The sequence below is a fragment of the Podarcis cretensis genome (assembly GCF_951804945.1).
Source record: "Podarcis cretensis genome assembly, chromosome: 18".
Classification (NCBI taxonomy): domain Eukaryota; kingdom Metazoa; phylum Chordata; class Lepidosauria; order Squamata; family Lacertidae; genus Podarcis; species Podarcis cretensis.
The window spans coordinates 3,326,997-3,339,092 of record NC_137188.1 but is presented as its reverse complement, the minus strand read 5'-3'; the positions used below and the strand labels follow the sequence as shown (position 1 = coordinate 3,339,092).

The 12,096-nt window shown below is 46.2% G+C and overlaps 1 protein-coding gene across 1 annotated transcript in view; it reads left to right on the top strand.

Annotated features, from left to right (window-relative positions):
• ZAP70 (zeta chain of T cell receptor associated protein kinase 70) overlaps positions 1–8,485 on the top strand; it is a 30,723-nt gene extending 22,238 nt beyond the window's left edge. The window contains exons 7-13 of the mRNA XM_079960663.1: positions 201–255; positions 708–891; positions 2,923–3,129; positions 4,617–4,809; positions 6,107–6,247; positions 7,174–7,286; positions 7,659–8,485. Of these exons, the coding sequence (XP_079816789.1) occupies positions 201–255; positions 708–891; positions 2,923–3,129; positions 4,617–4,809; positions 6,107–6,247; positions 7,174–7,286; positions 7,659–7,776 (1,011 nt within the window). The 3' untranslated portion in view covers positions 7,777–8,485. The remainder of the gene's footprint in view (positions 1–200; positions 256–707; positions 892–2,922; positions 3,130–4,616; positions 4,810–6,106; positions 6,248–7,173; positions 7,287–7,658) is intronic.
• The last annotated feature ends 3,611 nt before the right edge of the window (positions 8,486–12,096 follow it).

Below are 12,096 nucleotides of genomic sequence, written 5' to 3'. Positions count from 1 at the left end.
TAAAATTTCAATTACTTATTTTCATTTAACTTGTTTCTCAGACCTCCTCACACCTCCCCTTCCTGTATTCCAATTTAAATTATTAATTCAACAAATCCTTATATCCAAATTTGAACCTCAATACTTATACATCATTGCTCATTCTTAAACATTTTTCCTAAAGTCGACCAAAATTCTATGATTCTATGTTTCCTTGCCAGGCTCAACGGAGACTCGTATCACAAAACTCTGATGGTTACACCCCTGACCCCATTGGTGAGTAAAGGGCAAGGGAACAAACCAGCAAAGGTGAACTGTTGTATTTTTATAGATAGATAGATAATTTATTACTGTCTTAGACCAGCTTATAAAACACACTTGGGGGTACAATCCCAGAAGGAAAACAAACATTTAAAACAATGTACAACAGTAAATTCAAAATTTATAAATGCGATAAGCGTATAGGCAATTAAAACTTTAAGATAAGCTACCGCAGAGAGATGACCCAGAGTCACCCATGGAACCGAGTTTGGGAATTTTCTTAACGAACTAGTTTGGGTCAGGGGATGGTCTGCGCCTACAGATCTGTACACAGAATCTGGCGACCGTCCGGGAGGGGAGGAAGGGAAGTCAATGTTCAATTTAATTTAATGCTTTGCTTTGTTTATGTGACTATGAAAATTATAAAATTCATTTTTTTAAAAAAAAATTCTTGGGGATCGGTGCAGGCCGTGGGAAAAAGGGCCGGATCCTGCCCATGGACACGTCCTGCTACGAAAGCCCTTACAGCGACCCTGAGGAGCTGAAGGAGAAGAAGCTATTCTTGAAAAGGAACAACCTGATTGTTGAGGACATGGAGCTTGGAGCAGGCAATTTCGGCTCCGTCCGGAAAGGCGTTTACAAAATGAAGAAGTAAGTTTGCCTCATGGTGAGCGAGAGCAATGATCCGGCCACCTCAGTGTGGCCTGCACGGACTGGCAGCAGCTCTCCAGAGAGTCAGGCAGGGATCGTCCCAACTGCACCTGGAGATGCTGGGGACTGATTTTATATGCAGAACTGGGGCTCAAAGTAAGATTCCAGTCCTCATGGGGCTAACAACCGCCCACCCCCATTGTAAAATGGATGATGCCATATAATGGATTGAGGTTGAATCTCAACAAGACAGAAGTACTGTTTTGGGGGGACAGGGGGCAGGTGGGTGTGGGGGACTCCCTGGTCCTGAATCAGGCAACTGTACCCCAAAGGATCAGGTGTGCAGCCTGGGGGTCATTTTGGACTCACAGCTGTCCATGGAGGCACAGGTCAGTTCTGTGTCCAGGGCAGCTGTCTACCAGCTCCATCTGAGACACTCCCTGCTTGCTCCCTGTCTCACCAGAGTGGTCCATGATTTGGTTATCTCCCGCTTGGACTACTGCAATGTGCTCTATGTGCGGCTACCTTTGAAGGTGACTCAGAAACAACAACTAATCCAGAACATTGGTGACTGGGAGCAGCAGCCGAGACCACATAACACCAGTCTTGAAAGACCTACATTGGCTCCCAGTACATTTCTGAGCACAATTCAAAGTGTTGGTGCTGACCTTGAAAGCCCTAAATGGCCTCAGCCCAGTATACCTGAAGGAGCGTCTTCACCTCCATTGTTCTGCCCGGACACTGAGGTCCAGTGCTGAGGGCATTCTGGCGGTTCCCTCGCTGCGAGAAGCCAAGTTACAGGGAACCAGGCAGAGGGCCTTCTCGGTAATGGCGCCCTCCCTGTGGAATGTCCTTCCATCAGATGAGGAGATAAAAAAACCTATGGAAGACATCTGAAGGCAGCCCTGTATCGGGAAAACAACCCAGTCAGATAGGTGGTGAAGGTGGTGGCTATTTCCAGTGTTTGGGGAATGCCTCTTCTTAGAGCAGGAATAATAATAATAATAATAATAATAATAATAATAATAGAAGAATATTTGTATGAGATTGTATGGGGAAAATACGGAATAACAGATACAATTTTGCTTAAAGTGTATATAGGAAGTGCAGTGTAAGCGATGGAAGTCAATCAATGAAATTTTATTATTGAGATATTTGTAGAATAAATTTGGAAGAAATTCTTCCAATTTTTCTTCTTCCAAATTTTCTTCTTATTTTTTTCTTTTTTTCCTTTTTCCTTTTTTGCTCTTTTTTATATATCTGTGCTTATCTGAAAGATATATGTACATATCTGCAGTATTTTGCTTGTATTTTGTAATAATTATGTTAAATAAAATTTATTTTTTAAAATAATAATAATAATAATAATAATAATAATAATAATAATAATAATTCCTCCACATATTGTTCCCCACACTGGGGAAAGCCTCTTCTTAGAGCAGGAAAGCATTGCTACTGCTGCTATTACTATTACTATTATTATTGTTGGTGGTGCTGACCTTGAAAGCCCTAATCGGCCTCGGTCCAGTATATCTGAAGGAGCGTCTCCACCCCCATCGTTTTACCCGGACACTGAGGTCCAGCGCCGTGGGCCTTCTGGCGGTTCCCTCGCTGCGAGAAGCCAAGTTACAGGGAACCAGGCAGAGGGCCTTATTGGTGGTGGCACCCGCTCTGTGGAACGCCCTCCCACCAGATGTCAAAGAGAACAACAACTACCATACTTTTAGAAGACATCTGAAGGCAGCCCTGTTCAGGGAAGCTTTTAATGTTTAACAGACGACTGAATTTTAATACTTTGTTGGAAGCCGCCCAGAGTACCTGGGGAAACCCAGCCAGATGGGCGGGGTATAAATAATAAATTATTATTATTATTATAATTTTTACGATTATTATTCCAGTTTTGGTGGAATGCCTCTTTCAAATAGTCTTCCAATGAGTCCTTTAAGAGCCCAGCCTCCTTTCCCTACTTCTTCTGAAAGGCCAATGCTCACTGCCACCCATCGCCATAACCTCTGCTCCCCTCCTCCCTAGGAAGCACATCGACGTGGCCATCAAGATCCTGAAAAGCGGGAACGAGAAAGCTGAGAGGGACGACATGATGAAGGAGGCGCAGCTCATGCACCAGCTGGACAACCCTCACATCGTCCGCATGATCGGCGTCTGCGAAGCAGAGGCACTCATGCTGGTGATGGAGATGGCCTCCGGAGGGTCCCTCAACAGATTCCTCTCCTCTAAGAAGTGAGTCGATCCCACCGCAGATTGGATCTGCAGGTCCCGGGCGGAACTGCAAATCCAGTTCTTTATTTCCAAGGTTTATGGACAACTCTTCTTCTCCAAAGAAGGTCAGAAAGCGGGTGGCAGATCGATTAAGCAGTTCAGCCGTTGAATAAAAGGGGCTACCAATAAGCCTAATGCGACTTCCTTTAGAATTGTAGGGTTGGAAGGGACCCTGAGGGTCATCCAGTCCAACCCGGAATAAAAAATGTCTATGTCAAGTTCAGCAAGGGAGGGGCCTGTCTCATCTGAGCCGGGAGGGAGTTTTACGATATTGAGATCACACTATGGAATGCTTGGCTCCTGAGAGATATGAGCCACAGGTCTGAGCCACGGGATACCACTAACCATAGAAGCATAGAAATGTAGAGCTGGGAGGGACACCTTCTGCAGTGCAGAACTCACAGCTCAGGAATCCCTGACAGGTGCCCCCCCCCCAGCCCGTTTAGAAACCTCCAACGAAGGAGAGTTCACCACCTTCTGGATGTTAGCATTCCTGCTCCCTGGTTGCAGTCATGGGATTGTTGTCTATCTATCACATGATGGTGTATGTTTTCATTCCACAGAGTGGGAAGTGACGGAGACAGGATCTTTGATGCTAGAGGGAAGAGGGAGCCTTGTTGCAGTGCTCAGTGTGTGTTTATATGTAAATACACATAGATTAGCCAAATGCTGAGCTATTGAGTTCTGTTACGCGAACTGCACAAACACTGCGGATCCCTGAGTGTGCCGATGTCTGTTGGCATCGGTTGCTGTGATGTTCGGGCTGAAGAAAGCTTTTGAAGCTCCCAAACAATCGACCAGGAGGGAGAGAACATGCCAGTCGGGCATGTGTCTCTACCAGGGTCCTACTCAAGAGTAGGACGAGCTCCTGACACTGAGGTCATAGAATTGTCGAGCTGGAAGGGACCCTGAGGGGTTGGACTAGATGACCCTCGGGGTCCCTCCCAAATCTGATTCTACCAAACAAAATACAAGACCTCCCTGGAAGTCCTCAGGCTAAGAAACTTTCTCCATTTTGGACTTTTTGAGTGACGAAAGAGGAAGGCTGGGCCTGGGAGGGAAATGTAACAAAATACCATTTAGCAGAATAGTATGAAAACTGTAATTTAAATTACAGCCAGAAATTTTCATGGAGTGTTTATTTTAAAAAATAATATAATAACGATAGTACTAACAATTGACAGAGAGGGTTGTGGAGGTACTTTTCTTCTATCTCAATCTCTTTTGTGTTCCACCCTTTCCCTCCCTCTTGCTTTTTCTCTTTTCTTATTCTCTTGATATGTTGATTTTTATCATTCTTTCATACATGAGTTTGGATTTTATTGTTTAATATCTTGAACACGCACAAGTTTCCTCTTCCCTGTTCTAAAGCAACTGGGTTCTCCAGATCAGGAACCCTCATTAAGTCAGTGCCTTAACCGTGGAAGAACTTTCTCCCCCTCCCCTAGAGATGAAGTCCCCGTGAATAATGTGGTCGAGTTGATGCACCAGGTGGCCATTGGCATGAAATATTTGGAAGAGAAGAACTTTGTCCACCGGGACCTGGCTGCCCGGAATGTTCTGCTGGTCAACCAACACTACGCCAAGATCAGTGATTTCGGGCTGTCCAAAGCTCTGGCCGCTGATGACAGTTACTATCTGGTGAGAAATGAAAAACAGGTTAGGGATCCATTGAAGGTCAGAAAGTGATCTGCTGGGATGCAAGAATGGTTAAGATTATGGCTGGGCGATATCTGGTTTTCAACACTGAGATATATCACCAGCTAAACATTGTCATACATGCATATATCACAATGTCTGAAATAAGGAAGGAGCTGGTTTTCAAATTTGTGATATATCACAAGCTAAATACCACAATATACCGATATATCTCAATGTCTGAAAAAAGGATGGAGCTATGTAGAGGCATTGGCTGGCTTCACTTGTTTCCCCCACATTGTGATTTTTGCAGAGCACATAAACACACATCATGATTTGCAATATATCACCAGATCAAGAATTATGGAACCAATATCATGATATGGACCTGAAACCGGCTTTGGACGATATATCACCCAGCCCTCACACACATCATAATTTGCGATATATTTATTGCTAGGTCAAAAACTATGAAACCGGTATCACAATATGGACTTCAAACTGGTTTTGGACGATATATTGATATATCGCCCAGCCCTAGCTGAGATATCTAAGGGATGGGGGCAGAAACTCCTCAACCAGATCTTGGGAAAACAAGAAGGCATTTGATTATATCGAGATGACTCCAACTACAGCATGGTTAGAGTGTAAGCAATAAGTTGTTGTTGTTGTTGATGATGATGATGGTGGTGGTGGTGGTGTTATGAACTAGGACCTGGGAGAACAGGGTTCAAACCCTCAGTCAGGCTCACCCAGTGACTTTGGGGTGAGCCACAGTCTCTTAGCGTTCCTGAGAAGAATAAAAATGGGCCAAAGGAGAGTCATGCATGCCACCTTGAGTTCCTGGGAAGAAATCTGGGTTAGAAATGGAATAAAAACAGGTCTTGCCCATTGAGATGAAATTCTAATGACTTACCTCTGGATATGAGTTATTGGGAATCACAACTGGGGGGAGTTGCTGCCGTTGCATCCAGAGGTCAGGGCATATTGTGGGATGCCATGAGGATAGGAGGGTGGACTGGATGGGCCCCCTTTGGCTAGATCCAGCAGCTAGGCTCCTCTGAGTTTCTTACAACTGCTAAATAGAGCTTCCATGGGCAGAGGCAGTCTACCTTAGAATGACGGGGAACAAAGGAGGGAGGAAGCCTTTGGTTGGCCCCTGTGAGGACAGCATGCTGGGCTATGGTGGGGCCTGTCTCTGCTTGGGGAGAGCGAGTCGTCCACCCAAGTCTTCTCCTTCTGCACCACGCACATAACCTGGCGATTCTTCACTGCCCCTCTTCTGTGCCTTTCGATGCAGGCCAAGACAACAGGGAAGTGGCCATTGAAGTGGTACGCCCCAGAGTGCATCCTCTTCCGAAAGTTCTCCAGCAAGAGTGACGTCTGGAGTTATGGCGTCACGATGTGGGAGGCGTTTAGCTACGGACAGAAACCCTACAAGGTGAGCACCCCTAAGCTGAGTAGCTCGGGAGCCCCACACCCTGCAACATTCCACCAGGCTCACCATATAGAAAACTGCTGGCACATTCGCAAACGAAGCAGAATCTGCTTTGGTTTCTAATTGGACAGGGGACTGCATTCTTCTGCACCGCAGGGGGTTGGACTAGATGACCCTCGGGGGTCCCTTCCAAGTCTACAGCTCTATGATTCCATAAGAATCCATCTATCTGTCCATCAGAATCTATCTAAGGTAAAGGTAAAGGGACCCCTGACCATTAGGTCCAGTTGCGGACAACTCTGGGGTTGAGGTGCTCATCTCGCTTTCTTGGCCAAGGGAGCCGGCGTACAGCTTTCGGGTCATGTGGCCAGCAGGACTAAGCCGCTTCTGGCGAACCAGAGCAGCGCACAGAAACGCCGTTTACCTTCCCGCCAGAGTGGTACCTATTGATCTACTTGCACTTTGACGTGCTTTTGAACTGCTAGGTTGGCAGGAGCAGGGAATGAGCAATGGGAGCTCACCCCGTCATTGCGGGGATTCGAACTGCTGACCTTCTGATCAGCAAGTCCTAGGCTCTGTGGTTTAGACCACAGCACCACCTGCGTGCCAATAATCTATCTACCTATATGTTTATTCTTATTTAATAAAAATTATATATATATATATTATTATATTTATTATTTACCATGCAGTTGTTGTTGTTGTTGTTAGAGCATGAGACTCTTAATCATATGCATTGCAGGGGGTTGGACTAGATGCCTAGCTGTCAACGTTTTCCCTTTTTTAAGGGAAATTCCCTTATTCCGAGTAGGATTCCTCGCAAGAAAAGGGGAAAGTTGACAGCTATGACTAGATGACCCAACTCTATGATTCTATCATTCTCTGCTCTTAAGACAAACCAGTCAATTTCTCTACCACCATTCCACTAGAAAATGAAAGGACCGGAGGTGATAACCTTCCTGGAGGAAGGGAAGAGGATGGATTGCCCCCCAAAATGCCCCCCGGAGATGTACAAGCTGATGCAGCAGTGCTGGACTTTCAAGTAAGACCCTCCTGCAGTTCTCTAAATAAGCCGAGCCCTCTCAAAAACCATACAGGGATGGCAGGCCAATATCTGGGATTTTTTTAGTAAAAAAAAAAATATTCAAAAGTTACAGTACAACTTTCCCCACTGCCATAACATCCCAGAATGATCACTCTGTGAGCCAAGGAATACCCACACCAGATATCTGAGACGGGGAATGCTTCTTTGTGCAGAATGGAGTTAAGCTGCGGAACTCCCTGCTGCAGGCTTGGGAGAGGCCAGTGCAAGTACCAGCCCCCAGGACGCCAGCGCCTTTCTCGTTGACAGATATGAAGGTTATATGCAGATCTCCCACTTAAGTTTCTTAATTTTCTCTCCTTCGTTTCCCAGGTGGGAAGACCGGCCAGACTTCTCCACGGTGGAGACGCTCATCCGCACCTATTACTACAGCATCGCCGCCCGGACGGAGGAAAGGCAAGAGGAGAAAGTGAAAACTACACCTGATTGAGCTCCGGACACCCACCCAAATCCCTCTGGAGCCAAGACATCTTTCCGCCTTTGGGAAGGGATGCTTTGCAAGCTGCGCTGTTTCTCTGCGGCTGCAAATCCAGAGTTGGTGGAGACCAAGCTCAGTCGGCCCTCGCCCAGGCCCACAACTGCCTGCCTTCTTGTGTGCAACCAGCCCTCCCGCCTGTCCGCTCCCTCCCTCATCCTTGGTCTTGCACAGCTTCTCTGCCTCTCGTTGACTCTGGTGCCACCTACTGGCGGTCCTCCTCTTGTACACCGCACACTGTTGATCCAGATTCAGTAGTGGCTCCAGGTTTCCCTCTCCCTTCCCTCTCCCTCAGCGAATATGAACGTGAGAGCCTGCTGGATCAAGCCCATCCAGTCCAGCATCCTATTTTCACAGTGGCCACCATGCAAGCAGGATCCGTGCGCAAGACCCATCCTTCAGTTTCCTGCAACTGTTGTTCAGAAGTATCGCTGCCTCTGATTTCGGAGGCAGAGCCCAGAGATTGTGGCTAGTAGCCTTCATAGAATCAGAGAATACAATTCATTGGAAGGGACCCCCAAAGGCCATCAAGTTCAAGAGTTATCTGTTATACATAATGTACTTTTTATTGAATTTCCTACTTTTTCCAAATGGACTTCAAATTAAATAGTTGCATTGTTTCATGTATTGATTCCCCCCTGAATTGTTTCTGTTCATACCCTTTTCTACTGAACTATAAATCAAACTCAAATGTCTAATACAATTACTTTATCGCTTTTCTTTCGCTGCTCCAATCTTGAATCCCGCCTGCGATTTCTTTCATTCTTTTAAATATACATTAGACACTTAGGTTGCGAACGTGATCCGTGCGGGAAGCACGTTCGCAACTCGCAGCGTTCGCAAACCGCAGCGCCATGTCTGCGCACACGCGGGTTGTGATTCGGCGCTTCTGCACATGCGCAAAGCGCGATTTAGTGCTTCTGCGCATGCGCAAGCGCTGAAACCCAGAGGTTACCCTTTCTGGTACTTCCAGTTTTGGCATAGTGTGCAACCCGAAAAAATGGCTGTAACCCGAGGTATGACTGTACTCCAAAACAGAGAGGCCTCCATTCTTCTATAAAAAGTTCACCATTTTGACCTCTTAATATTCCTGCCATCTTTGCCTACTCACAGAACCGTAGGGTCGGAAGGGATCTCAAGGATCGTCTAGTTCAACCCCTGCAAAGCAGGAATCTTTTTGCCTAGCATGGGACTCGAACCCCCAACCGTGAGACCCTCAAGCTCTACCGACTGAGCTATACCAGTCCATTGAGTAATCTCTTCACTTCGAAACCCTGCAAAGGAAAACCCTCTAAAGGAAATATAAAGGAGGAAGAAAGCATTAAGATTATTTGTGTGCATAGTTAAGGATCTCCCTCACATTAATAACTCACCTCTTGGATATTTAATTTTTCATTTGTATCTTCTAAGATGTTTAATCAAGGAGTTTTTTAAAGGGCTGAGGTCACTCGGCCATTTTTTTCTCCCTGCGGGGTTTGTGAAGGCCAGCCAGCCCTCACCTCTGATCAAAGCAAGAGGCAAGCGCAACACTTCTGATAGGACGGGCAGCCGTCTTCTGTGACCAGCCCTGGAGAGATAGAGATCTGATGTATTTTAGTTACAGGTGAATGTTTTAGGTTCTGACTGTAAAGTTATGTTCTTGTTTGTTTAATACAGAGGTGGGGGTGGCAGCGATTGTGGCAGTGCTCATTTATGGTTTCGTAAGAACCCTTGAGGGACGCGGGTGGCACTGTGGGTAAAACTGTGGGTAAAACTGTTGATCCAAATTTCCAGGTTTCCCTCTCCCTTCCCCCTCCCTCAGCGAATATGAATGTGAGAGCTTGCTGGATCAAGCCCATCCAGTCCAGCATCCTATTTTCACAGTGGCCACCATGCAAGCAGGATCCGTGGCCTAGGACTTGCCGATCGCATGGTCGGCGGTTCTAATCCCCGCGGCAGAGTGAGCTCCCGCCGTTCGGTCCCAGCTCCTGCCCACCTGCCCTCCTGCCCACCTAGCACTTCGAAAGCACCCTTAAGTGCAGTAGATAAATAGGTACCGCTTTATAGTGGGAAGGTAAACGGCATTCCGTGAGCTGCGCTGGCTCGCCAGAGCAGCTTCGTCACGCTGGCCACGTGACCCGGAAGTGTCTCCGGACAGCGCTGGCCCCCGGCCTCTTGAGTGAGATGGGCGCACAACCCTAGAGTCGGACATGACTGGCCCATACGGGCAGGGGTACCTTTACCTTTTAAGAACCCTCGAACATTATAAATCACAGAATGTGCATATTCAAAAAGGTCTTTTAAAAAGGCAAATCTGAATAAGTTGCCAGTCTAGGGATGGGGGGGAAAGATTGATTCAGTTCACACCCAAAGAGAAATCTGTCGAATTTGCAGTTTTGGAAGCAATCTGAGACCCAGAACACGCAAATCTTTCAAAATTCACAGGTATCTAAATTTTGCGGCATGGCTTGCTGACACACCACCGTTGACAGAAATGGCATATTAGGGGAATATGTGCGCAGAAATTAATACATTGTGGAAAATAACACCCGCAAATGCATTATAAATGGCTCAGGACCGCGAATAATCCAGAATGCTGCAGCCAGACTGGTGACTGGGAGCAGCTGTTGGGGCCATATAACAACAGTCCTAAAGGAACTACATTGACTCTCAGTACATTTCCGAGCACAATTCAAAGTCCTAAACAGCCTTGGCCCAGTAGACCCGAAGGAGCGTCTCCACCCCTATCGCTCAGCCCAGACACTGAGGTCCAACTCCGAGCGCCCTCTGGCGGTTCCCTCTTTGCGAAATGTGAAGCTACAGGGAACCAGGCAGAGGGCCTTCTCGGTGGTGGCGCCCTCCCTGTGGAACGCCCTCCCGTCAGATGTCAAGGAGATTAAAAAAAAAAACCCTATAGAACTTTTAAAAGACATCTGAAGGCAGCCCTGTATCGGGAAGTTTTTAATGTTTGACATTTTTTTATTTTTTTTATTTTGCTGGAAGCCTGCCAGATGGGCAGGGTATAAATAATAAAAATATTATTTACCACATAATTGTAGAATTGGAAAGAACTCCAGTGGTCATCTAGCCCACTCATCTAGGAATCTCAGCTAAAACATCCATGACAGATGGCCATCTCAGGTTCTATTGCATTTTTAATATTTTGTTGGGAGCTGCCCAGAGTGGCTGCGGCAACCCAGTCAGATGGGTGGCACATAAATATAAATATAATAACAACAGCATTAATAATAACAATAGCCCAATCATCTTATCTAGGACTTGTTCACACTTCCAGATGTTGCGTGCCTAGGAAGCATGGCTCCAAGCAGTTTGCCCCTCTTTCCCCCTAGGAACGTCCCTTTTAGTGCTAAACCAGAGAAAACCCGATGGACACTTGATCTGATTCACCAGCAAACAGACAGTGGGGACTTCGATGTCCACCTTACGTCCTGTTTCTCTTTCTTCCATTTCAAAAACCAGTGCAACTTTGTGGAATTTGTGCGTATTAAGTCCCCTCCCACCCCACTCCTTTTCCATTTCATTCTGAAACTACTCCCCTGTCTTCCCCAGAAATTACTTTTCCGTTCCAGAAAGCCCGCAGAAACTCCTGTGACGTAAAAGTTTCGAATTCAGCCATTGCTAAATAGGACATCCATTAATGAATGAATTAATGAATGAAAGGAATCTTCATGTCCTTGTTATAGGAATTCTAAGGTTTTATATACAAAAAATAAAAGTTCATAAACATACAAGGCAAACACATACATAAGTATATAAACCACGTGTCTGAAATAGTACAGGAGAACAATCCCGAAGCCATTTGGACTCTCCCAAATTGACCGCAAATATTTCTCTGCAAGGAGGAAGGAATTGGGAAAAGCTTTCCAATTGGCCTGTAGGGGCTTACACCTCCCTTCAAATACAGTCTGGCAAGTATTTGTTAAGCTGAGCACACTATCAATATGTGTAAGAGATTCAGGAAGTATTTACCATCTCCAAGGAATCACCAGGCTACCCAGAAAAGGCAATTGATAAGGCATGATCAGGTATCCTGGCAGACAGGAGAGAAGCAACACACTCAAATTTCTGCTGCAAACCACCTCCTTCTGTGATGTTTCGGGGGGTGGTCTTGAGCTACAGGGTGGGCAATTTCAAAAGTCTATATAAGGGCTTGCGCACCATTGTTCGGGGTTCCCCCTCCCTCCTGCGTGTGGGGTCTGAGGACCGTGTTGCAACAGATTAATAAAGACCAGACTTACTAGTTGCTTTGCTTCTCAATATTCTCTGGTTGGCCTC